Here is a 27,780-nt window from a genome sequence, read left to right on the forward strand (position 1 = left end):
ACAACACAAGTGTGCCGGTATTGCTCTCCAGCCCATGTGTCGGAGGTTAGATTATGCATTCGCTATTTGGAACAGATGTCGTAAATGATTTAGCATGAACACGAGAGAGTTCAATGCTCGATGAGAAACCCAGAGGGATGGATGTCGGGGATGTCTCGATGAGATGATCAACACATGGGTCAGTTTCCAATGGATGTGTCTGAGCAAGTCAATATGGTCGAGTTATCTCGAGACATGGGATGACATCACGATGCATGAGTCGTGTTGTTGGAAACCGAGATGATGAGAAGATGCGACGTTGCTTACGAGAGACCTTGGCCTAGAGTACCAGCAAGGTCAATCCGAATGACTTAGTCTATGGTAGAAGTTAGTCGGCTAGAGCTGCAGATGATTGAATATATAGGCACGAACGGCCTGTGTGGCTAAACAAGTTTAAATTATGCATAAGTTGTGTTGGGTTGGCAAAGACAAACCTCACCAAAGGTCCAAAGAAGTCACAAAATTGGGTGAAAAATGTGAATGGGGCTTAAATTCCCCCTTAAAACCTGTCATGAACGTGTCAATATCACGACGACACAGTTGAAGAAGTACGATCGTGACACCTAACACATTGAACTATCTCCACCTTTAACATTTATTTAACGCATCAATATCTTATTCGTTGCTAATATGTTCCTCCTTATCCTTAAAATTCGTAACGTTTAAGTTCATAGTGTGAAAACTTAATCAAAATTAATTATTGATTCATAGTATTTGTAATTTATAAATGCATTTGGTTTTATCAATTTACATAAATAAAAAATCTTATTAAATCTCAATAATAATTTTTTTAATAGAGGCTATATTATTAGAAAATTTAAAAAATATAAAAATTAAATTAATATATTTAAAAGTAAAATTATTACATAATTAAAATTACCACGACTAAATTAACTAGAAGGCGAGACACTTCCACTTCTGTGAAAATTCAAGGATAAAAAAATTGTTTTTTTTTTTTTTGGTAAAATAAAATGACAAATTCCACGTCATTTACATGGATTACCGAATTAAAAATTTTCATCAAATTTAAAAAATATTTTAAATTTTATATTATCTTAATTTTAGTTGGGGAAATCCATTTAAAACCCTAAATTTAAGATTTCTATAATACACGTAATATTAATAATTAAAATTTTAAAAAATTCAAATATCAAATATTTAAAAGTCGTGTTTTTAATTTTCATAATAATGTTAAAATAAGATTGAGTTGGATTGTAACTCTATTTCGAGTCTTACCAATAAAAAGGTAAAAGGAGTAAAAAGGTGAAAAGTAAAAGGAAAATTAAATAGTTAGTTCTAATAAAGGAAATAAAATAAAAAAGGAAAAAAAAGAGAAAGATATTGATAATAGATTAATGGGAAGTGAGATTAATCTGTGAGATTTGAAAGAGGGATCATCGTTTCTTGGTCCTTAGGCAAAATATATACTCATACCCTTTGTGCCTACAAAGTTGAGTCCTTTGATCGCCTTCTTCTCCTTCTTCTTCTTCCCAATTTTCGACTCTAATGGCGACCTCCAAATCCCAAAGGTCTCCTGAGGAGGTGGAAGACATTATCCTTCGTAAAGTTTTCCTTGTCTCTCTCACCCCTCCTTCCGATTCCGATTCTCGCACCGTCTATCTCGAGCAAACCGCCGCCGAGCTCCTTAGCGAAGGCAAGGAATTGAGGATTTCGAGGGATGTAATGGAGCGTATCATAATTGATCGTTTATCCGGTAATTTCCCCTCTGCCGAACCTATTTTTCAGTACCTAATCGGCTGCTACCGTCGGGCTCACGACGAGACTAAGAAAATTGCCTCCATGAAGGATAGGAATTTACGGTCTGAGATTGAGATGGCGCTCAAACAAGCCAAGAAGTTGACGGTTTCCTATTGTAGGATTCATTTGGGGAATCCTGAATTGTTTTCGGGTGGGGATTTGGGTACTAACTCCACTACTTCGCCTTTGCTTCCTTTGATTTTCTCTGAAGTTGGTAGCTCCATGGATGGATTTGGGGCTAGTACCAGTGTTGGTGGAGCCTATCAGTGCCCTCCGGGTTTCATGGAGGAGTTTTTCCGGGATTCGGATTTTGATACATTAGACCCCATATTGAGGGGGTTGTACGAGGATTTGAGGGGTACCGTCCTTAAAGTTTCGGCTCTTGGGAACTTCCAGCAGCCCTTAAGGGCACTTAGGTTTCTTGTTAGTTTTCCCATTGGGGCTAAATCTTTGGTTAATCACCCATGGTGGATTCCCCCTGGTAAATATTCCAATGGCCGTGTCATTGAGAGGACAAGTATTTTGGGGCCTTTCTTCCATGTCAGTGCTCTGCCCGACCATGCCATTTTTAAGAGCCAACCTGATGTTGGGTGAGTGTTAATTAATGTGTTTTGAGGTTTTGTTATTTCCTATGTACACTGTGGTTTTGTTCTGACTGGTGAATGTCTTGTTGGAACTTCAGGCAGCAATGCTTTTCAGAAGCATCAACTCGTAGACCATCTGATTTACTCTCTTCATTCACTACAATTAAAACAGTCATGAATAACTTATATGATGGTCTTGCGGAAGTTCTTCTCTCTCTTCTTAAGAACACAGAGACACGTGAAAATGTTCTTGAGTATCTTGCAGAGGTGATAAATAGAAACTCATCAAGGGCTCATATACAGGTACTTGCATATGATTCTAGTGGTGTCAATTGTACAGCATGTGTTTGATTGTTATCAGCTTTTATCCATTTTCAATATTTTGATTTCAAAACACTGATTCAGTTTCAATTTCGAAGGTCGTTTATTTTGGTAACTGTAGAGAAACGTTGATGAATGTTATATCCTTTGCTAATTCAAATTGAAGGGGTGATATAAAATCGGTCTATTTCCGGCATCATATCCATAGTTAGTGGCGCATTCATCATAGTTAGAAGTTCCTCTCCCTATCGGTCGAGTTGCTTTTTTCCACTTTAACAACTATGTTATGTACTTTCTTATTGTAGGTTGATCCTCTCTCCTGTGCAAGTTCAGGCATGTTTGTTAATCTCAGTGCCATCATGCTACGTCTTTGTGAGCCATTTCTAGATGCAAACTTGACCAAAAGGGATAAAATTGATCCGAAATATGTATGTTATGGTAACCGCTTGGAGTTAAGGTGAGAAGATTTTGTTTGCTTGCTGTTCTTGTTGCTGATAATTTTCTTGAGTACTTGTTGATTATTGACCTATTAAAACTGTTCCTAAACGTGGTCACGTAATTGTCAGAGGATTAACTGCTCTACATGCATCGTCTGAAGAAGTTACAGACTGGATTAATAATGGTACTCAGTTGAAAACTGATAACTCCGGGCAGTTCAGTGACAGTGAAAGTCGCTTGCTGCAATCCCAAGAAGCTTCTAGTTCTGGCAGTAATGCTACAATTGAATCTTCTACTACAAAGGCAAGATCGAATAGTGAGAAGACTAGGTACCCTTTCATATGTGAGTGCTTCTTTATGACTGCAAGGGTGCTGAATTTGGGCTTGTTAAAAGCATTTTCGGACTTCAAGCATTTAGTACAGGTAACTATAAATTATGTGTTTGTTTGTGGATAAAAGAAACGAAATGCCCCATATAGTTTTATGGTTTTTTTGGTTTAGAATTTATGTTAATTCTATACATTGCTTTCATTAATCCTGTTTTCTGGACCTTTTGAAATTAAGTAAAATTTTGTTCAGGATATATCTAGGTGTGAAGATACATTGGCCACACTCAAAGCCATGCAAGGACAAGGGCCTGCTCCACAGCTTGAAATGGATGTAGCTCGCCTTGAGAAGGAAATAGAGTTGTACTCACAGGAAAAGCTTTGTTTTGAAGCTCAAATACTGAGGGTATATTTCTGCCTCACCCTTTTTATGATTCGCTTCATGTCAATAAATTATTCATTTCTTATATATATTAAAAAAAAAAGATTATAGAAACCAATATCCCCCCAAAAAATAATCTCATCCAATTACAAGAAGTCTCATAACTAGTCATTAATTGTCTAAAAAAACAAAAACTTGGCTGGGCAATGTATACCATTTTTTATGATTTATGATTTTTTAGTTTTTGAGATCTTCATCTATAATTGTTTTTGATCTAACGAGTATGATTGCCATTAGTGAATTGAACTGATGATGTAAGAAGTAACTATCTACGGCACATAATTCCCCACTCCCCTTCCTCATGCTCCTCCAATATACACGTTTAATAGGAGGTTTTATCACATTCTTCATGTATTTGATCCATATCCTTTAACCTTCCCTATCTACTGGAGGCTCTCATTGTATGTACGTATCTGCAATGCCCTCCACTGTCTTTATTGTAATTTTGAAGATAGTATTGACACCAAAAGATGTGATCTTTATTCGTGCTGTAAAACTTTTGATGCCAGTTGAGATCACCCTTGATCTTGATTAGAATTAGAAACTCAAGAGCTATGGTTTTATCCTTCATTTTCACATAAGAATGGTGATTTTATCCTTCATGAACTTCATTGTGGTTGATTTTTGGCTACATCAATTGAACCATATGTTTTCAGCTAACTGTTACATAAACTGATGGTTATTTTTGTTCTCCTTATAGGACGGGAGTCTAATCCAGCAAGCTCTTACTTTCTATCGATTAATGGTCGTATGGTTAGTTGGTTTGATTGGTGGATTTAAAATGCCTCTTCCATCAAGTTGCCCGATGGAATTTGCATCCATGCCAGAGCATTTTGTGGAAGATGCAATGGAATTGCTTATATTTGCTTCCCGAATTCCAAAAGCTTTGGACGGTATCAATTTGGTAGCTCTAACCGACCCTAATCAATTCTTTTACATATTTAAATGCCAATGATGTTGTATGAACATTTTTTATATCTTGTTTTGACAGGATGATTTTATGAACTTCATCATTATGTTTATGGCAAGTCCGGAATATATTAGAAATCCTTACTTAAGAGCAAAGATGGTTGAAGTTCTCAACTGCTGGATTCCTCGTAGAAGGTGATTTTTTATATTTGATATGTACAGATTGATCATTTGATATTTTTTCCATTACTGATTCTGAAGTTAAAAGCCTTTGGTCCTTGTTTTCATGCAGTGGTTCATCTGTAACAGCAACATTATTTGAAGGCCACCAACTATCACTCGAGTATCTTGTTAGGAATCTCTTAAAGCTTTATGTGGACATTGAGTTCACTGGTTCACATACACAGGTACAGCATGGTTGAAGTTCTAGCTTAAATATAGGAAGCGTAGACGATTATTTGATATATGGAGAGAGTTCAGCTCCTTTTTTCATGTGTTTTAGTATACCCACTAACATTGCAATAACTATTCTATGGATGCTTTGATGATTTATGCTTTTATTAAGTTCAAAGCGGATCCTACAGGATATCAGAATGGAGATGATGAGAAAACAAAAACAAAAGACATTCGGATAGGGCAGAAATTAACTGTCCCCCTCTTGTATATGATCTTATAATTAGTCTAAGAAACATGTTGCATGTTATTTTAAGGCGATGATATCTATTTTTGTCCTCTCAAATGACATTTTGAGTCATTGTTACCCCTGTTCCAATTTTGAAGAGATGGCAACTCCCAATGGCAGTTATTGACTGGTCTTCTTTACTCTGGTGCAGTTTTATGACAAGTTCAACATCCGTCATAATATTGCCGAACTTCTCGAATACCTTTGGCAGGTTCCTAGTCATCGTAATGCTTGGAGAATGGTAAAATTTTATTCCCATTCATCCATGTGATTTTTTTTGTTGACCGGGATTATGGCTTTATCTTTTACATGTTATTTCTCTTAATTACCATTCCAGATTGCCAAGGAAGAGGAGAAGGGTGTTTACTTGAATTTCTTGAACTTCCTAATCAATGATAGCATATATCTTCTTGATGAAAGCCTTAATAAGATTCTCGAACTTAAAGAGCTTGAAGCTGAAATGTCAAATACTGCAGAATGGGAGCAACGATCTGCTCAAGAGAGGCAGGAGAGAACTAGGCTATTTCACTCCCAAGAAAATGTTGGTTTGATAACCCTACTATGAATCATGAACTGTTGTTAATCACTCTCAAAGCCTTGATATTGATCTTGAGTTTTGAGTATATGGTTAATCTGACATTATTTGATATTCTCAGATCATCCGGATTGACATGAAATTAGCAAATGAGGATGTGAGTATGCTCGCATTTACAACAGAGCAAATCACAGCTCCTTTCCTACTTCCAGAGATGGTACTCTCCCACTGTTGTGCACAAAGATTACTTTTTTCCATTTTTTTCCCTAATGAAACTAGAAACCTTTTGTTTTCATCACAATGCATACTTTCAATACGATCTCGTTACATTTTCCGCTTAATTTTATCTCATTTGGTAACTTTCCATTCCAATTTTTACTTACAGGTCGAACGGGTAGCCAGCATGCTTAATTATTTCCTCCTGCAACTTGTTGGTCCTCAGCGAAGATCTCTTAGTCTGAAAGACCCTGAAAAGTACGAATTCCGTCCAAAAGAGTTGCTTAAGCAGGTATGTACAAGTTAGATTCTAATTTCTACTATAATAGACTACTTTTTCTCTTTTTTTAATAATAGGTAGAGATAATTCCATCTTCTAATGTGACATTAGCTTGAATAGATTTGAATGTTCTGCCTTGTAATTTGTATATGTACTTTCTTTTTCTAGGAAACAAAGTAACTTATGTATGTAACTTGTGGAAGTAGTCACATGATTGGATTAATTTATTTCATGTGGGGAAAAAGTAATTCAATTAATATTGAATTTATTATCACTGCTAAGATTGGCTATTCTAATGTTTCACCATAGTGGGAATATAGGTCATGCATCTACATTCTCCATATTCACTCTCTTGATCCCTTTTGTTTTCTATGCTATCTCTGCTGTAATGAAATGATGTGATGTGCTTCCCTGCTAGGAGCTTATGTATTTAGCTGACTTAGAAACACATTTTAGTTAGATATTGACTTCTGTTATTTTTTTTTTTTGGTTGTAAAGATTGTTCACATATATGTTCATCTGGCGAGAGGTGATAAGGAGAATATTTTCCCAGCTGCCATTTCGAAGGACGGAAGATCGTATAACGAGCAGGTTATTTATTTATCTAACCTTATGATAAGACCCTCGAGAAGATAATTCCATCGAACTAAAAAAAAAAAAAAAAACTACCAGTATAAGTAAAACTCGAATGCATTTATCAACAGTTATTTTTGTTAAAGAAATGCATTTTATCATTGAGGATATGTTCTTGGCATCTTTCTCTGCCTGAATTTTGGAGCGTTCTCCAGTTGTTCAATGCTGCAGCAGTTGTACTTAGACGAATTGGAGAAGATGGTAGGATAATACAGGAATTTATTGCTCTTGGTAACAAGGCAAAGGATGCAGCTTCAGAGGCCATGGATGCTGAGGCTACTCTAGGAGATATACCGGATGAATTCCTTGACCCGATCCAAGTACGTTTCGCTCCACTTATAGTACGCTTAAATCGATGGGTTTCAGTTGCTCTTTAGGTAGCTGAGTTATTGATTTCATTATGCATGATCACTGCGCATAAGAAGTTTTTGAGTTGTGCCTTCAGAATGGAATGGTTTTGCTCAGACATATTTGAAGCTTCAAATGATCAAACTGATATTATGTTTGTGTCTTAAACCGGTTATGCAGTATACTTTAATGAAGGATCCTGTGATCTTACCTTCTTCAAGGATCACGGTCGACAGACCCGTCATTCAAAGACATCTCCTTAGCGATAGCGTAAGATTTGCTTTTCCCTTCCAAGTACATTTATCTATCAGAACAAAGTGTTCGATTTCCCCTGCTAAACTCTACACGATTTGCAGACCGACCCGTTCAACCGGTCTCATCTGACTTCGGACATGCTAATACCAAACGAAGAACTGAAAGCAAGGATCAAAGAGTTCATCATGTCAAAAAAATTGAAGAGGCAACCGGACGGAGGGGTTGCGATGCAGAGCAGCAAGGCGACGATCCAACCCACAAGCGGAGAAATGTTGATTGATTAAAATTGATAAGTAAGTTAAATAGGTTGTTATGTTATTCGTTTGGGAATGAAATATTTTCTGAAGATATTTAAATTTGATACAATGTAAAGACAATTAAGATTATTTTGTTTGGGCAGTATTTAATGCCTAGGCTGTCTGACCTCATAGGTTGTAATATTTGAAAATAAAGATCTGTAACTTATCAGGCTTCTTCTGCTGGCTAGTAAGGTTGAGTTTCTCTAACAATGAACATAAACAAATTCTGAAACTTATTATGAACAACATTTTCTTTAGCAACTAAATATGAAGTTCAAAGGTGATCTCAACAGGTTATATGCGCAGAGCTATATATGTAAATAGATGCAATACTGATTATAGTTCATCTTAGCTTTCTAACATCAAGAAATGAGTAGTACTATACATCGATACTAATGAACCGTTCTAATAGTTAAATTGCTTCAATATTATCAACCTATATCGATGTTATAAACGTGTCTCCTAGTCCATTGTTACTGCTGAACATTTGAATTTATTTGTACAAAGTCGGAGCTGTCAATGTTTCAAGACTTGGAACTGCTAATGATGATATAAGTATGAGTTTGAATCTACGAACAACAAAGATGAGCATCAAAGTAATTGGAGCCATTATAAATTTGGTTGTTACTTTGTACTCGGTCGGACAACGACAGTCAATTTGTATGAAGAGGGAAGAATGTCGTCAACATAAGAAGAAGCTAAACATCACACTAGCTTTGATGCTTAAGTTACCTAGAAAAATTTGGGTGTATCTAGTTTTTAGGTATAAAAATAGGTTACCGTACCTAGGTTGAACTTATATGAAAAACCATTATAGTATTTCACGTTTTCTATATGAATTAGGTTAAAAGTGAACTGAATCGAACCAAACGTCGATACCATCAGTTAGGGAAGTATGGTGCATGCCTTATTAGAAGGTTGAACATGACCTTAACCTCTTGCTGAGGCCGAGCCTTATCTCATTGTTGAGGTTGAGAAGATGGATTGGACTTCGACCCAATCTCCTTTCCTTCTCTTTGGTCTCGAGTGTAGGCTTTTGTGTTTTTTTTATTTGTCTTACATATGTCCTTTCCTGGTTACAAGTAGCAAGTTTTCAATTCTTGATACATCTTCGTACTTCACAGATGAAACTACAAGATATATCATGGACTTGAGTCATGATCTTCTTCAAAATATCTTCATCTTGTGGTACACGTAAAGGATCTTGCTACAACAAACCATCATTTGATTAGACTTTAAACCTCTCGGGCCTATCAATCTCCTATTATTGCTAGATCTTGCTAAGGTACATATCGGAGCATCGGTGGTACACTTTCAAAGTGTGAGTTGGACTATTAACTAAGCTAGTTGTGTAGTGACACTCTTAACCATGATCTCAATCCTAGCTATATGAATCTCATTCTGCAACGGCCATAACATTAACTTTACCTGGGTGACAGAGGATCGCATTATCATAGTTCTTCACTAACTCCAACCACCTCATTTGTCTCATGTTCAACTCTTTCTATGTAAACAAATACTCGAGACTCTTATAGTTGGTGAATACATGTATCTTCTTTCCATACAAGTAATATTGTCATATCTTAAATGTGAACACCATAGCTGCCAACTCTTGATCAAGGGCAGGATAGTTGCATTCATATTTCTTACGTTGTTGGGAGCCATAGGAAATCACTTTGCCTTTCTATATCAACATGCAACCCGAGCTTTTTTTTTATAGGTATTGTTGTTCATTATGAGATTACTTGATCCATCTGCCATTGTGAGTTATGTGCAATCACTAACTTGTCCACAAGCTCTTAACTTTGCTCACACGTTGTCCATTAGAAAGAGATGGCAACGTTGTTGAATTCTGGAGAAGTTTTGAACAAATCTCTTATAGTAGTCTGCCAAACTCAGAAAACTTCTCGCTCTAGTGATTGAGGTTGATTTTAAACATATCAAGACTGCCTCTATCTTAGTAGAGTCTACTATAATCGCTGTAATCAATACAGCATGTCCTCAAAAAGCCACCTCTTGAAGTCAAAACTCAAACTTTGAGAACTTGATATATAGCTGGTATGAAACTGTTAAGATATTTAGTAATAAATTATAGTTTACGTATATATTATATTTGATGTTTTATTATAAGGCAAATATATAATATTTGCCTTATTACCATAGGTATCTTTCCATTTATTGTTATTTCTATTTATTACTATTTCCATATCATTGTAATTTATTTATTATAAATAAGATAACTTTCAAGGTGTGGTAGATTAATCAAACATTCACATGGTATCAGAGCCCTTTCGGTTTAGCAACCCCGATCCTTTATTTTCAATGGCTTATGAATCCCCTGCTCATCTTCTTCTCCACCACCCCTGCTGGCTTTGATGCTCCAGGCACAGTCTCTATAGCTACCGCAGGTAGAGCCGATTGATTACTCTTCGGCTCCGCTCTTTTGACCTCCAAATCACCCTTAGCCATACTCTGTACATACAATCTCACCTTTTCCAAACATAGTCTCTTTCATTTTCTTCCCAATTTTCCGTTCATCCTTCACAGAAACCCTAATCTTAGGATCTTCATCAGCGCTTTCTTCGGAAATATACAGAATCTCGATAAGCCCATCGATCTTATGCAGAGATTTACCTTTGGAATCTGGGTGCCGCACTGGCCTCTTCGCCAACCAAGTTGTCGCCGCCCTTCTCGCCAAAATTGGCTCCTTCGCCCAATGTGGCGACTCTTCCGGCTTCAACATTGTCTTTGTCCCTTGCTCTAGGTTTCCCCTTCTACTTCTTGGGGTTAGACATATTCTCACCAGAGCCAAGGCATCATCGTCGCTAAGTTGGGTTAGACATATTCTCGCCGAAGCCAAGGCAGCATCGCCGCTGAGCGGCGATCCCTCTGCAATTTTCGATGGCCAAGAAAGTGTTTCTCTACGCCTCCTCTGAACCAGGTTGTTGACATCTTCACGAAAAGTGTTTCTCAACCTCTTTGAATTTTTTAGATCCAAGCTTCACGTTCGTTCAAATCCGACGCTCAGCTTGCGGTGGGGTGTTAAGGATATTTAGTAATAAATTATAGTTTACATATATATTATATTTGATGTTTTATTATAAGACAAATATATAATATTGGCCTTATTACCATAGGTATCTTTCCCTGTATTGTTATTTCCATTTATTACTATTTTCATATCCTTGTCATTTATTTGATTATAAATAAGATAACTTTCACACCATTTAGGTGGGGTGGATTAATCAAACATTCACAGAAACACTAATAAGACTCTCCTTAAATGATCCTCATGATCCTCCTCCATCTTGGAGTACATTATTATGTCGTCAATGAAGACAATGACGAAGAAATTGAGAAAATTCTTGAACACTCGATTCATCAGTTCCATAAACATTGTAGGAGCATTAGTAAGACCGAATGACATAATGGTAATCTCATCCATAATGACTTCTATGTGCAAACCTTTGATATGTCCTTCTCTTTAATCCTCAACGAAGGGTAACTTGACCTTATCATGGTCTTGGTTGTCCTTGTTGTTTCACTAAAGTTAGCCCATAGTTCCTCGCATGTGGCCAAATCAGGCCTATATCATGTCGTAACACGTGATAACTGTTACTCATTTGAGTTTTTTTCAGGCTTCTTGGGAGTCATTAATTCTTTAATGAGTCTCATGGTGTTCACCTAGGCTAGCTCCCACAATTTCTCATGGTTAGACGTGACATATCATCACTGTAACATCTAAGAACCTCAACCCTAGAGTTTCTATACGGGATCCTAGAGAACTCTATAGGTATTAATGTGGTGGCTAGCTTTTCTTTAAGCTCTAAGATGTTTCCTTTACATGTAAGTATAATGCTCAATGCCTAGGATTCTGATCAAGATTCAGAAACCATTGATAAGAAAACTCTAGCCAGTTGAATCTAAGAACTCTCATACGCGTCTGGATATGCAAACCCCTAGTTCACGAATTGATTTGATGTTACCCAAGTAAAAGTAAGATTCAAATTATCTTGTTGATCAAATATCTCAAGACAAGAACACTTCTTTGAAATTAGAATCACTTCACAAGCAAAGTTTAATCATGTCAGACTTGAATGATTCTAAACATACAATCTAAACTACATAGAATTGCAAATAAACTTAACCATTAGCTGAAAGAAAGCACAAAGTTTCATATTTTATGATCATAATTAGTCACTATGTAAATGTAAGTAAATAAAAGCTTAAAATACGTCAAGAAACACCATAGCTCCAGATTATCATCCACCCAAAATTTGTAACCATTCAAGAATAAATGAAGCCTGATTCTTCTTTAATGTGATATGAACTACAACATATTGTGATAATTTGAACAACATTTTCTTCACATCTTCCTTGAATTTTATCTTGCATGATTGATGCCTTGGTTCAAATCAACCATATTAGGCACATGATGACTTCAAAATTCCTTACATCTCCTGCAACCTGACTACGTTGTTGCTAGTCTTAACCTATTTCTAGCCGCTAGTATTGCTACCACCAAGATAGATACTTCAATCATGGTTTCTAGGTTCTATCACTATTTGTGCATGCTTCACTAATAATCCATACGCATATGTGTGTGTGAAACTTGGTTCCAATCATACTATAAACCAGGTGACCTAAATGAGGGTAGGTATCATTACGACGTCGGGGTCCATCCTTTCTTCGGACGATGGTAATGTCGGCCTTAGCTCAAGCTTTTTATTGTTGTCCTCATTTCAAAGCTTCACTAGTTGCCTATGTCGATTCCATAGCCTTAACTTAGTGAGCATGCATATCGAATCCTATGGACGACTCTAAGCACGGTCATATAATCTTGATAACCATGTGCTGCTACTAAGTTTGGATCTCTCATTTGAGGTTCATAATAAATCTATCGTCTATTGAACGATCCTCCACTAGAAATGTCCTTCATTCCATGTCTCATAAGTAGCATAATGCGCCTGTTGTGCACCTAGAAGCCCTTATACATGAATGTAGTCTCTGTAAACTCTATCTAGAACCATTGTAGCCATGATTCCCATAGTAACTGAAACTTCTAATTGGTAATGGTCTGCTCATAGGGTGCATAATTCTTTTAGTGGTTGCCATAGCCTAAGTGAATTGATATGTCTGAGCCTGCTACATGATCTGCATGGAGACTTGTTTGGCTTTTAGAGTAATGGTCATCAAAGGCTGGGTATGGGTATGTCCTGATTGGTTACCATACGTTACAAGATCTCAAACCCAAATCTGGGTTGAACGTCTAGCTCTCTCGGGCATCATCTATAAATCTTTCTAAGGCCAATATGTTGCTTCCATAACCCTTATTGGCCTCATCTTCATGTATAAACGTTGTAACATTCACACTTCACCGCCTTAGGATGACATCTTTTTTAAAAATCTTTGTTATGTAAACCAATATCATGCATAGTGTTCATTCAAGACTTATAACCCTTTATGTTTTACTTTACAAGTTCAAACTGCATACTTCGTCGTGACAACATATGTTTTCGAGCTGAACCATAGAGATGTCCTAATAATATTAAACTGGACTAAGGACTTGTCTCGAACGGAATATGAATTTTCTATTTAAATAAGGAATAAGAGAGAGAATATAAATAAATTTTTTCGGGTCCACAAACGAAGATTACATTCTCGGCTACATCCTTACTCTGCCCTAATTCTCGTCTTATCTCAAGCTAGTTTTGATGTATGTATCATATAGTTAATAAATAAAAAAATTACGAAATTTGAATTTTTAAAAATTATATTATTTTATTTTATAGGAATTATATTAAAAAAATAGAAATGGTATATAGAAAAAAAAACAATTATTTCTCAAATTTAGAATAATTTAATAAAAATAAATAGAGAATTTAAGGAAATTGAAGACGGAAACTGAGGGCCCATCCTCCTCTCACCCCACCTGTGATCTCACCTCTCCCTTTCTTTGCTCCTCTGTCGTTGCTCTCATTCTTGCCGTCACCGTCTCCGTCGCCGTCGCCGTCGCCGAGATTTGAGAAGCAAACCTGTTGAGAGGCGACAGTACTGAGTTTATTTTTGTTCTTAACGCTTTGTGCTTCCGCCTACTCATTCTCTTTCACTTAACCATTAAGCAATTGATAGAGGAGATAATTGAGTGTAGCCTATCTCGCCCTTTCATGCAATTTCCTTATTTATTCCAATTTCCGTCAGTTAATTGATTGATTATGTGAATGAAATAACGACTTCTTAATTGTAATTAGAAGCAATTGTTAATACTCTATTCCTTGTTCTCATCTATCTGAATGTAGGACAGCAATTTTGGTTTTGAAAGTAATTTCGAGTACTTGTGTTTTCCTTTATTTCTAGGGTTCTTTTGTATCAGTAAAATTATTGTTGAAGATGTATATATTTTGAAGAATTCAGTTTTTAATTGGGGATGTCTCGAACGGGAATCTGTTACCTCAAATTGCTTGATGTTTTCTTGCTGGATCATATTTCTTGAAACTTATCCAATCCAACCAATCTAAATATATAAGCCCCATTAAGTTTTCTCCAAACATTTATAATATCACTGATTTAGGGTACTTTTTTTAAAAATGGAAATCTTAGTTTTAGAACGTGTTGAAGTCTAAAGCTCTAGGAATGGATCCCAAACACACGGGAGAGACTTTGAAGTAAGTTCTTTTCAACGAATTCAGTATTGAAATTCCTTTAGTATCTTTGGATAGGGATACTGATCATTAACTTCTAAATTTGTTGTGCAGGCATTTGGACAAGCAGGATGAGCTTCTTATGGATGCTTATAGATTAATGTCCCATGAATTACATAAACTTCAGGTTTCTTTTCTTTTGCTCTTGATTTTCTGATTTGTTTGATGAACTTGCATTATCGATTTCATATTGTTTTGAGCTGTATTGTCCACCTTTCTAAGTTTTTACCTTTTAGAAGGAGTTAGAAAAAAATCTGACATATTAGTACATATATGATTCTATACGCCTGTCTTTATGTATTAACCTGATTGGCATCCGTGGATATCTGATTCAGTTAGAGATTTTTTATTTTATTTTATTTGGCTTTCATTTTAAGTTCTTAAGCCTCTAGGGCTCTGGCTTATGTTCTGATTGCAGAATATAGTCCTTTGAAGTAACTACGAGTACAATGCTATTTTAGATTTTTTAGTCCTACAGGATTTCATCGATTTGGATTTTTTTTTTTTTTTATGATAACTTACTATCAATAGAGAAAGACTGGGAGGGAGGTTGCCAAACAATATTTCAGTCTACTTTCAAAAGATATTAATGCAGTTAAAAATTCAAAATCAACTTAATGTTGTTTTGTTGTATTAGTCTGTTATATTTGCTCTTGAGATGAAACTTTGCTTTTTGAGAGAAAATTTTGGGTTACTACTGGAAGGTTGTTGGTTCTATTACTAGTGCTTGTAATTGCAATTCTAATATTTGCAGGTGGAAGAAGAAATGCTCATGCGCAAGTTTTATGAAATAATGTCAGCTCATGGTCTAACAAAGAAGGTTGTGATATCCAAATTGCACATAATTATACTTTGGATGTGTTCTTTTAATGTGCTCAAAGATGTCAAATTCTTAATAAATCTGACTTAATTCTGATCTACCTTGGGAACTTGATTGGATGGAATAAATAGCTTAAAGCTTGTAACAGCGGGTTCCTTCGAGAGTTAGGCTGGTAGTGCAAGGTTGTCAGTTGCCATTAACTCTACCTATGACTAGACTAGGTCTCTAATAACTTCCAGGCCAGGCTAACCAGTTAGTTACTAAGGACTACAATGTACACTGAAACAGTATAAAATATTAAAGCACAATGATAGCATCCTATGAACCCCAGTCACCCTTAACTATGATTAAATTCATCTCCCGTTTAAACAACCACAGAAAGGTTTATAGTGGGTAGAAGACATATAGATCATCTGCAATAAATGTCAAGTTGACCAGAGATATGTTAAGTTGTACTTTCATTAAGGGAACTACCAATTAATATGTTTTTTTGTGTGGAATATATATGGCTGTAAAGGAATATGATGTTCAATGATTGGCTAGAGATTTATGGGAAGGAGCTTGGTGTCACAATCGCACTCTTTGCGACTCACGAAGCGACTGTGCGACACTTACTCTTGTCCTCAAGTCAGCCAACCAACTGAAACTTAGGTTGCCGGTGGCACAATAGGCCTATGATTTAACCTCCGCCACATTCTTGAAAAATGGTGTTAGAGAAAGTTTTGGAAAACGTTTTGAATGCAGATTTGATAAGCTAGCAAGCAATAAGCCACAACATCAATAACATTGATAGCATGTAACCTGGGTAGGAAGATTTGACGACTAGTTGTATCCACTACATTTTGAGGTAAATTACATTTGGAGGTAAATTGCATTTGGCAAGTGGAGATATCAAAAGTGGCGAAGAGCAATACACTCACAAAATTACAAGAAAAATAAATTACTACATTAGAATGAAAGACATATAATAAAAGCAAGGTAAAAGGATCTGGAATGGGCATGCAACCATGGGTAATATGTCTTAGACATGCATGACCGGGACATCCTCTCCCACTTAATTGGATGATGTCCTTGTTAACTGAATCTACTCAAACTCATCAATGTGAATAGCAACTGACTTTAGGTCTTCAATGCATTCTCTATTGCATAAAGGAGTCCCTTCACTATACAAGGAACTTGTGCACATCTCTTTTTGGCTTGCCTATTCGTCCTATTCTCTTAGCTAGGATCTCTTCTACTTTTTTTTGACATTATTCTTCATTGCGAGGGGAGGTCGTGTCACCTCGTTGTGGTCGTTGTTCTCTAAATCAGAATGGTAGAGTTTCAAGTTACTTACCTGGATAACTGAGTGAATCTTTATCCATGAAGGAAATTGAGTCTTGTATGATGCCTTTCTGACCTTCTAATGACTTCGACTAGTTCTTCCTATTTTCGCACTAGTCACTGATCCTTGTTGCTTCTAGATCGAAACTGTTTTGGTTTTAACTTGATCAAAACTTTTGTCTCTGACTTGGAATTCCAGTGGCTTGTGTTTCAGATCCACCCATTTCTTCATCCGCCGCCTAGATGTTTTCTCTAAGTAATCATGAGCTACTTTAGAGGTTCATCTTTACGCTTTGGTGAAATTGTAGTCTTGGAGACTCTTTCCAGCATATGGATGGTCAATGACATGAGCCTTTGCGGGCCTAATAAACTTGACATTCAACAAGTTGTCTAGCTATTTTCAAAGTTTGCTAATTTGGGTGGAGCCCTACGGTATGTATTTTTGGCATGCAGTCTCGCCTCCGATAGTAACTCAGTTTCATGATCTAACCCTCTACGTGGCGATAAAACTTTAGTGTTAGCCTTTCTAGAATTACATCTTGGTGTTTTTCTAGCAGCCCTTGGATCTTTATAAGAACTAGTCTACTAGTGGGTTCGTCGTGGGTGGGGCCTCATTTCAATTGTTGCGTTGATATCATCTTCACCCCTTTTTGAATGTTTGACACTAGTTTAAAAGATGGTGGGGTTGGATCCCATCACTAAGCATTTTGCTAGGGGTATGGGAATGTCTTTGTGTTTGAATAGGAACTCCTTCCTTAACATGATGCTGAAATCGTACATCTTGACAATCACAAAATCATCATGTACATTCCAAGTCGCCATCTTGATTGTAATTCTCTTTGCAATTCCCAAATTGGGTAGGGTTACCAAATTGACGACCTTCGTCTTCCTTGTATCACTGTGCCAGAGTATGTTCAAGAACTTTGCTTCGGTCTCTGTCACGAAGTTGTGAATGGTTTTAGAGTCGACCATAGTGCTCTTGGTTGATCCATGGTTAACTCAGGTCTCAACATACATAAGACCCCGTCCACTAACTCTTTCATCTCCCTCCAATTTTCTCCGAAGAACAGATAAGAACTTCAGGGGCCCCATGTGGGGGTTGTCGATGATTCCGATTGATGGTACTTCAAATTTTGCCGTTTTAGATTTGACTTTTGAAGTCGTTTTAAATGTTGCTTGGAAGACTTGGAGGGCCGCTCAATTTGAGCACTTGGATACTCGATGGGCCCCCTTATGTATGGAGAAGGACGAGGGCCCAATTGTAATTATTTTGGTTGTGCAGTCTCAGCTTAATTTCGACCTCTTTGTTGAAAGGGTTTATAGTCTCCTCCTCTAGTTCCAAGTCTATCACCAGTCCTTAGGCAAAATTTTGTTTTTTTTCGCACAAATCATAGTTATCTTCCATTAACTTAGAAAACTGCTTGACGTAGTCTCGGATATTTCCAATGTATTTCAATTCCCTAAATTTTCGTCTTATTAATGTCTTGACATTCTCAGGGAAGAATTGTGAATCAAGTTTTTACTTTTATCTCTCCCAAGTGTATGCTGTCATCAACGGTCTGGAATATTCACATACCTGGATCTCCACCACATCAGCTAGATGCATTATTGCTAACGTAACAGAGGAAGATGCGTTATTGCTAACGTAACATTTGCTTCCTCTGCCGTAGTATTTATGGTTTAAAAGTACTATTCAAGATCATGCTAGATTCTTGGCATCTTGAATCCCACTGAAGGACTTAGTCTCTAGAACCTTTAGTTTGTTAAACTGGATTGCATCTTGAATCCCACTGAAGGATTTAGGCTCTAGAACCTTTAGTTTGTTAAACTGGATTGTACCCCCCTAGTTTTCTAAACCTTTGACACGCTTGTCCATGTGGATAACAGAGCCTATCGACCTATCCCCATGCCCGAAGCAATCAACTGTGTGATTTTGTCTTTTAAGGTCTCAACCTTGAACATGGGCATCTCATCTAGGCGGCCAGCTACTGCGTTAATTTTGTCGGTTTTGGTGGAAATCTCATCTAGATGAGAATCCAAAAACCAATTATTGTCAGGGACTTCCTGTAGATAGAACATCTGCTCTTTGATCTCGACCAATTAGTTGACATGAGACTTGCCCAACTGCTTAGTTGTCGAAATGTTTACTAATTTCACTAAAGGAATTGACGTAGTTCTGTTCCAATTGTCACAATCGCACTCTTTTGGGACTCACAAAGCGATTGTGTAACACTTACTTTCACCTTTGAGAAAGTCAGCCAACTAAAACTAGGGTAGCGGGTGGCACAAAAAGCCTATGACTTAGAGAGCAAATGATTTTAGAAACGGGGTTAGAGAAGGTTTTGAAAAACTTTTTGAAGCAATTTTAGAGAGCAAATGTTATAAGCTAGCAAGCAATAAGGGACCATAATAACATTAATAGCATATAAATGGGGTAGGAAGATTCGGCAGCTAGTCATATCCTCCTATAGTACATTTTGAAGAAATTTCCTTTGGTAGACGTAGATATCAAAAGTGGCGGGGAGTCATACACTCGCAAAATTACAAGAAAAATAATGACTACACCAGAATGAAAGACATACCATAAATCAATTGTCTGTTGCCTTTTAGCTAACGTCTATGGATTGAGGCAAAGTGTGATTAAATCAATTGTTTTGCATGAAAGTTTGACATGTTGAATCTAAAAACAAGATATACTCAGTCTTGTTCTACATTTGATTAAAAGAATTATCAACTCCAATGGCATGAATCTCGTTTCAAAGCAAAGGCTTAGATCCACAAAAGTATCTTATCATATTCTCTAGACTGTAATAAGCGTTTTCAGTCTGCATCTGTCTGTTGGTGGCTTGTACTACAACTGAATCCACATTTTTAACTTTCCATGTCCTCCAAAAATGGAATTGAAACTTCACATCATTATCGAAGGTGGCTATTTTGGATATCCCTCTGCAGTCTTGCCATCTTCATTTGTTTATTTATTTTTACTTTTTGGTTAAGAGAATTACGAAATAGAAACAAGACTAAGGGAAAAAGCTCCACTTTGTTTCTAAAGGAAAGTGCTGCAGCTACACAAAGAATAAGTAGGAGATTTTACTGAAGCAGTGCGCGGCACAATGGAGGCAAACGTAGTTCTTGAACCTTCACCTTCTTTGGGATCACTTTAGTTGGCTTTGTTTATTTTCTCTTAGTGGGACCTGCTGCATTCCTTTTCTTTCTAATGGTTTGCCTTTGTAGTATTCTTCCTGTTACAGCCTTTCTTAACTTGGCTTATTGCTCAACAATTTCATATATTTAGCCGCCTAGTGAACAATATCTAAAATTTCTACTATTTCTCTTGCCCCACCTACGGACAAACTCTCACTTTTCATGTGAGATCCCACATTGGTTGGAGAGGAGAGTGAAGTATTCTTTGTAAGGGTGTGGAAACCTCTTCTTAGTAGATGTGTTTTAAAAACCTTGAGGGGAAGCCCGAAAGGGAAAACCCAAAGAGTACAATATTTGTTAGCGGTGGGTGGGCCTGGGCTCTTACATTTCACAAGACTCTCCCTTCTCTACAAAAAAAAAAAAAAAAAGAGAGAGATGGAGAAGGAACTCCTTGATTATCTTCCTGCAACTTCCATGAATGTCAAACTAAAAGCCAAACACATCACAAAAGAGTTTCTAAAATCCCACAAAAACTGAGCCTAGTCAACAAACCTGCTTAAGTCATGTTAGAGTGTTTCTAAGAGGAGATGGATGGAACAAATTCTTGCAGGTTGTCCCCGTTAGATTGACACCCCCCATGTCGTTGAGCAAATGCATTAACTTCTATTTATATGTTCTCTACTTGAGTTGACTTATTTAGATTCCTACTAGGATTGCGCCATGCACATGTTCTAGCTGTTCCTCCTTGGGATCTAATTAAACTAGTATGTTGTCAAAATCAACCACTATAAACTCACAAGAAATTATTTTGATACTTGTTCTATCAACTTCGTGTCGTGTATGTGCTGGTAGTATTGTTTAATGAGAAATGCATAAGTGTCCTTAATCATTGTTTATAGAGTTTTATATTCCAATACTCTACTTCTACGTCTAGGAGGTATGAAAATAGATCATAAGTTGGTCGAGTGGTAACTTCAAGAAAAAGTCTGCAACAATTTATTATTGTTATCTTGTTCCACTCGATGAGTTTATTAAAAAATTATTTTGTGCATTGCAGAGTGAAGATGGTTTTGTTAGTTCTATTAGCAAAGGGGATGCGTTAGCTATATCTAATAATGACGCTAAAAGGTAAAATTACCACGACCTCTCAATTCACTGTGAAAGGAAAGTCTCAATGTGACTCGTATTTATGTAATTTTTTTTCTCCATAGTATAAACTAAAATTTTGATCATATGTAATTACAATTACATAAGCTTTTGATTTTTTTTTTTTTTTTTGAGTTCTTGAAATATGTGTTTGCTTTTCTCATCGTGTATTTTGACTTTCTTTCAAAACCTTTGTAACTTTTTTACTAAATTCTAAAAACAAAAAATAACTTCACTTCTCAAAATTTATCCAAGTTTTGTAAAACATGGGTAAAAAGTAGATACCAAATCAAGAAAACTCGATGTCTGTTTCATTCTTTTTCCTATAAAAAAAAAAAAAGAAAAGAAAACATTTGAATTCTTACCCGAACAAAAATGTTTTTGATAAACATAGGTAAAAAGAAAGTCTATTGGTGAAAGTAATATCTGTATGCTTCATTAACTACAAAATCAATTTTTACACATTGGTTGCCACATTAATTTACATAAATGGTGTTATAAATGAGATAAAGTTTAAGGTAAACATGAAACATGAAATAAATCTCAGAGTTGAAAATATTGCATAAATTTTGCCTTCTAACATAATAAATTATCGTATTCTAATCTCAATTTAGTTTGAATTATTATTCTATACATCATTTTTGGTTTAGAGTGTCACACTCCATAGTTTAATTCGTAAATAGATTATCCGACACTATCAATGTTGAACATAATTTAGTATATAAAATATTAGAAGGTTTCATTCTCACCACAGAACTTTTAACTATACTATGAAACTTAAAAAGTGTCCAGCATTTCCAATTATGAAACTTAAAATGGATTTTGAATCCAACAGATTTAATGACATGTTTGAGATATTCTTTCAATTTCTTACGGGCGTTTTTAATTAATTGAAAAAAAAGAAACCAAATTTTGTAATGAAATTTTGATGCATATGAAAATGTTAACTCGAACATTTAAAAGAACGAACAATTAACTGTTATGTTATTCCCCCATTGAAGGAACTTAATGGAAAAATGTTCCGTTATTCTTTCAATTTCTTACCATTGAAAAAAAAGAAACTAAAATTTGTAATGAAATTTTGGTGCATATGAAAATGTTAACTCGAACAATTAAATGTTCTGTTATTCCCCCATTGATTGAAGGAATTTAATGGGAAAATGTTATGTTATTCTTTCAATTTCTTACCAGCGTTTTTAATTAATTGAAAAAAAAGAAACCAAATTTTGCTGCATATGAAAATGTTAATTCGAACATTTAAAAGAACGAATTGTTCAGTTATTCCCCCATTGAAGGAACTTAATGGAAAAATGTTGAAACACACTTGGAATAGGCACAAGAGTAGGTTCATAAAAGTTGAATCATGGTCACCTTAGAAGTATATACAAAACTGATTTTTTTCATTGAACTTTTCCTTTCCTGCAAAATTTCATAGTCTAAACATACAAAACTTCGTGCTCATTCCTCCTAATGCCTTCCACCAATAGAAAAGTCCAATGGATACAAAGATGATTTTAAGAGAATTGTTCGCTCACTGAGAAGATCTTTGTTCGCTCACTGAGAAGATGATTGATTACAGGAGATAATGTGATTTCAAACTGTTCACTTCCGATCTGTCTGGATGAAGAACATTGAGATTTTAAGACATATCATCACTAGCATTTCACTTCCGATCTGTCTGGATGAAGAACATTGAGATTTTAAGACATATCATCACTTTTCATCATCCGATGAAGTAAAAAATGAGTGTCTTGCATTTGCAGGACCAAATACCAACTCCAAGCAGAAGGAAGGACCACAAATTGACCTTCCCTTTTTCCCAACTTTGTCCAAATCCGGCAACCTCAGCTGTTATATGCATCAATCAAAGGGTGAATCAGAAGAGTCTCACTTTGCCTAATCCTATAATTTGTGTTTGGTTTCAGTTTGGTTCTTTTAGTTTTATGAGTTGTTTAGTTAAATCTATCAAAACTTCCATAATTGACTAAATGTTGATGGTTCTCTTACCCGCCCCATTTTCTTTGGATGTTAGCTTATTGTCTCTCTTCACCCTATAAATATATAATTCTTTCTTTGTCACATGAGAAAACTACATATATTTGGTCACTTTAGGTACATTTTAAGAGATTTGACAAAATCATCTCAACCATAGGGCTAATTGAAGCCAACACAAGCCATAAGAACTAAATGTGACCTTAAATGTGAGAATTCTATCACAGTATTTAGTGCAAGTTCAAGCCTTCAAGACAAAGAGTTGCTCCCATGTTGTATGACATCATAATTTTCAAGAGCAGAGCAAGGATTTAGAAGCAGTCGAAAATCAGAGTCAAAGAAGTACCTGTAGCAAGCTGTTTTTAATGAAAGCTGTGTTGAAGCAAGCATAGAAGAGACGCCCTCCGAACATCTTTGCGTAGAATATGATGCGCACATCTCCAGTTAGCTGTTACAGTCAAATTACATAACTTAACAAAAGAAAGGACAGACAAAGGTACTTTGAAGCGCATTTTAAGTGAACAAAATAAAACACTGTAGAATTTAATGTTAGCTAGCTAAGAGCACTTTTGAATCTTCTATGAGTCTTGTAGAACTCAATCAACGTGTTCCCAAAGCAAGGCCTACTGAATTGTTGCCAAAAGAAATGTAGCAAATTTGATGTAAAAAATTAGTTTTTTCCAAGTAATCTGTACATTGTGTGCATCAGAAATAAAGGATGTTCAAATGATTGTTAAAAGTAATGGTAGAAAGAGCAGCCTTCTTGTGACTTACTGGTAGAGGCTTCTCAAAATTGTAGTCAAGGCAGGTTTTGTGGTACAGTGCAGAACACTCGGTGTCCATTTGAACAACAAGATGGGGTTCGAGTTCTGGTTCATTCTCTTCGTTTTTGCCTTCAACAAAAGATAAAAAGTAACGAGGACTGTCATATCTCTCATAACCTTTCTTGAATTGTCTGCAACGATTCCTGGTAAGTTCCATAGATGGACGGTACAGCTGAGAAGGAATCTACAAACATTAACGCATGAAGTCTTGATGTAAGCAAAAAGAAGATGATATAGTGTTTTGTTCCTTTCATTAGTTAGTAAATTAAGGTTCGCAATGAAAGCAATGAGATTATCAACATATGAAGGATAGTGTGAGAAGTAATTGAAATAGAAATTACCTCCTGCAATTCTGAGACAACAAAGAAAATTGATTCAGTGTTAACTGTGTCATAAAGACGAATTCTCTGCAACTCTCTCCTACACGGTTCGGGCAACTTCACCTCAGGTGGTCCATTATAAACTCCCTTGGGAAAGGAAAGACACTTTGCCCAGTATCCCACATACCGTCGTTGGCTTGGAATTGATACCTGTTAAAATTAGAAGAAAATATCAATGTGAATAACCAAGCACCACACTTTAAGATTTTTATATTAAACTTACACATATATACATTAGAAAAGATATGGTGACAAAATACAAAACAAACTGTTTCATTGAGCTGGGCTGATTTATCTCCCTTAACCAAACTTTTAATCTTCACAGTATACCTTGAACTACTTGCCTTGTCTTTTCTTCATTTCATATGATAGGTTATAGTCTTTATCCCTCTTCATTAGATTTAAGACATGGAAACTCCATCTTCCTATTCTTGTTAAGATCATATTAAATGATGAGATTTATTCTAGTTCTAGTTCATATCAAGAATCCATGTGTTAATATCGTGAAAATAACTGAAAAGATAGTAAGAATGTAATAAAATCAAACTTATGGTTAAAATACTTCATTATTCGAGTTAAATAGTAATCTAGCACATGGCAAGGTCAATGTTTTACCGCTCTCACAACCTATGATTGCTAAATTTAGATAGTAGTCCATTATTAATAACAAAAGAGAACTGAATTTTCAAATCAAAGTTTTATACTACTAAATCTAACCATCTTACGATGCCACACAACCATTAAATTCTAGTACCTAACATGACTTACTCCTTCATTATTGGTTGTCCGCCTCTGAGCATACAGCTGAAGTGCATCCTCTGGTGACATGCCACAGTAAACCAAGTAGGCACATACCATCAATCCAGTTCGACCTTTTCCAGCCTGAAACGTAGTTACAGGTAGTTTGAAACTAAAAATGAAGTGAGCAAAAAAATAAGTAAGATAAAGACATGAAAATGTTTTTCTTATATTTCTTGTTCCAGAGTTTTTCTTTCAAACAACAGTCATGCTCTTCCCCTGGCTTTAAATCAATAGTTTGGTAGCTGTGTGATGGCTTTCAATGATACACCAAGTACTAAAGGAATTATATCTGATGACTCTTACTAAAACTAGGAACCAACGTAAATCTATTTAGATGCAAAATAAATTAACCCTGTAAACAGTAACCATTTTTTATCCGTGGAAAAAATCAAAACAAAAATAGCAGCAATAAAACAACCACTCAACCAGAAACTGAGAGGGTAGGCTTGTCTCATGATAATAGCTCAATTTGTTTGGATTGAGCAAAGCTATCAGATACATTATCTTGTATGCATAAAAGCAAAATCTTCCTTGAAATTATTTCAACTGACAATATATTATAATCATACTAGATATACTAAATTACCATGCAATTTATAGCATTGAACAGGTAGGAGGAAATGAAGAAATTGAAAGGGTTGGGGAAAATCTACTAGAACAACCATTTTAGACTTGTCTAGGAGGTCTCAATTACCATGCAATGTATAACTGCAATATTCTTTGGGTGGGATGATAGCCATGAAGAGACATTTTCACAGAAAAGTTTGATCATCTGTAGAGGTGGAACATGATTATCATCGAAAGGAAATGACTCCACACGCCCATGAAAATGTGATGGATCATATGATTCTTCAATGCAAAGATTATAGATCTGCATTGTCCCAACAGAAATATCAAGATGCATACGAGTCATGGAGGTTTTCCAGGGCACATAACAGGAAGTGATAAGCTCTTAAAAGTATAGCAATCATAAAGACCGCTATAACAAAAAAATATTATCATGAATCGTTTCTAAATTCATGCTATCTCAAAATTCCATTACCATTAGGACATGTTTACATTACATACTGCAATTTTAACATAAAACTTCTGGTTATAATCAGTTTCCATGAAAAAGGGTTTTGTATAGAAGTAATAACTTCTACAAGTTTAGTAAAAGATATGATAGATTGAATGATTTATAATTAAGCAGTCAGAATGATACCTTGTAGTGTCCTTGATGCCTCATGTCCAATACGGACTTTACCTGCCATAGGGGGTTACGATACATTGCACGCATACGTTCGGCAGGGAATGACATTGCCAGAACATGATCTGTGATGTATGACATGTCAAGATCATAGCCGGCGACAAGCATGCGCCTCCTTTGCTTGGATACCAAGTTACGGATGTAAAAGCTTTTTGATAGATAATTGATGAGATGGTGTTGCAGACTAAGGTTTTCCACCTTTGCCGAGTCCTTCGCCTGACTCGGCTTTGAAAATTTAGCCCCCATTTGATCACTGTGACAGGTTCCTCCTCATATATGGTAGAGCTACCAATGGAGAAAGCAATTAGTCCAAGATAGCATACATGCACCAATTGCTACTTTCGGATAAAAGACACTAGTGTTAGTTTCAATCTTTTCACACTAATGATGATTCATGAAGTGACAATTTGCACGTTCTACAGTTGAATGACGAATTGAATGGCTGCAAGTTAGCATTTGGAGGATGAGGTTCTTAGGAAAGTAAATCGAGATCTCGAACAATGAAACAAAACTTGCTCTACTTGAGAAAAATGGATTTACCTTCCTTGATCCATTATGCAAAGTTAGCAATCGCAAATTTCTTTTTTCCGTTAACATTAACAAACCATTTGCTTGATTTCCACAATTTTCAGTGAGGCGTTCGACTACATTACAAATCCATACAAAACAGAGGCACAAAGAAACCAGAAAGCACAAAAAAGGAGGGATAAAAACAAGGCATTACCAGGATTAGATGATGATCATAAGCTCCCCAGACGACAACGAAGAGCAGACAGTTCTAGGGCACCCAATCCCGAGCTGTTAAAGAGTTGGAAAGATGAGAGATATGGAATGCCCTAGAAAAGCCTTAGAGAAGAAAAAAGAGGTGGAATTCAAGGTGGACGGGAGGTGAAGATGGCGTCCATTAGGTCAAGAGAGGGAGAGGGAGGTAGAATTAAGAAGGGAAAGATAGGGAGGAGGAGGAAGAAGAGAGAGATCTGGAGGGAGGTTGTGAGCCCCAAATTTGGAGGAAAGATGGCCGCCATTGTAGGGCAAAACAAAGAAACATGGATGCTTTTCGGGTCAATTAGTTAGTTATGGACGTGAAGTGAATTTCAGGCAAATTTCTATGACCGTTGCTATTGGCGGCACAAATAACAACTCTCTCTCTCTCTCTCTCTCTCTCTCTCTCTCTTTCTCTCTCTACTTCTTAAAATAAAGGAAATTTAATTTAATTTTTTTTTTTTTTTTAAATGGTTCGAATTCCTTACTCCCAAAAATCTATTTTTAATTATGTATCTGCATTTTTTAATCATACGACCCAATGATCTTGACACGCTCGTAACAGGTGAAACT

The 27,780-nt window shown here is 36.1% G+C and overlaps 3 protein-coding genes across 6 annotated transcripts; 2 read left to right on the forward strand and 1 right to left on the reverse strand.

Annotated features, from left to right (window-relative positions):
* The first annotated feature begins 1,459 nt into the window (after window positions 1–1,459).
* LOC111792851 (putative ubiquitin conjugation factor E4) lies at window positions 1,460–8,239 on the forward strand. The gene is made up of 16 exons (XM_023674452.2): window positions 1,460–2,387; window positions 2,480–2,684; window positions 3,008–3,159; window positions 3,269–3,563; window positions 3,720–3,872; window positions 4,609–4,812; window positions 4,900–5,012; window positions 5,110–5,224; window positions 5,651–5,740; window positions 5,837–6,040; window positions 6,156–6,251; window positions 6,420–6,542; window positions 7,029–7,121; window positions 7,319–7,483; window positions 7,692–7,781; window positions 7,868–8,239. The coding sequence occupies exons 1-16, from the start codon at window positions 1,546–1,548 to the stop codon at window positions 8,048–8,050; spliced, it is 3,123 nt and encodes a 1,040-aa protein (XP_023530220.2). The 5' UTR covers window positions 1,460–1,545; the 3' UTR covers window positions 8,051–8,239.
* Window positions 8,240–13,958: 5,719 nt separating this feature from the next.
* On the forward strand, window positions 13,959–21,326 carry LOC147792977 (uncharacterized). Of its 4 annotated transcripts, XM_087122902.1 has the most exons (5): window positions 13,961–14,116; window positions 14,666–14,730; window positions 14,821–14,893; window positions 15,521–15,586; window positions 21,111–21,326. In XM_087122902.1, the coding sequence occupies exons 2-5, from the start codon at window positions 14,699–14,701 to the stop codon at window positions 21,183–21,185; spliced, it is 246 nt and encodes an 81-aa protein (XP_086979028.1). In that variant the 5' UTR covers window positions 13,961–14,116; window positions 14,666–14,698; the 3' UTR covers window positions 21,186–21,326. The 4 variants fall into 4 exon arrangements, with proteins under 4 accessions (XP_086979027.1, XP_086979026.1, XP_086979028.1 ...); XM_087122901.1 differs by lacking the exon at window positions 21,111–21,326 and having other exon boundaries at window positions 13,959–14,212; window positions 15,521–15,686; XM_087122899.1 differs by lacking the exon at window positions 21,111–21,326 and having other exon boundaries at window positions 15,521–15,686.
* A 1,203-nt stretch (window positions 21,327–22,529) lies between these two features.
* Window positions 22,530–27,516, reverse strand: LOC111792875 (phosphatidylinositol 3,4,5-trisphosphate 3-phosphatase and protein-tyrosine-phosphatase PTEN1). Its single transcript, XM_023674488.2, has 8 exons — window positions 27,170–27,516; window positions 26,401–26,730; window positions 25,891–26,067; window positions 25,164–25,277; window positions 24,357–24,545; window positions 23,966–24,199; window positions 23,538–23,639; window positions 22,530–23,047 (listed from the first exon to the last, which is right to left on the reverse strand). The coding sequence occupies exons 2-8, from the start codon at window positions 26,689–26,691 to the stop codon at window positions 22,913–22,915; spliced, it is 1,242 nt and encodes a 413-aa protein (XP_023530256.1). The 5' UTR covers window positions 26,692–26,730; window positions 27,170–27,516; the 3' UTR covers window positions 22,530–22,912.
* Window positions 27,517–27,780: the final 264 nt, after the last annotated feature.

Source organism: Cucurbita pepo, chromosome 4 (assembly GCF_057944985.1).
Source record: "Cucurbita pepo subsp. pepo isolate OVF chromosome 4, ASM5794498v1, whole genome shotgun sequence".
NCBI classification, from domain to species: Eukaryota; Viridiplantae; Streptophyta; class Magnoliopsida; order Cucurbitales; family Cucurbitaceae; genus Cucurbita; species Cucurbita pepo.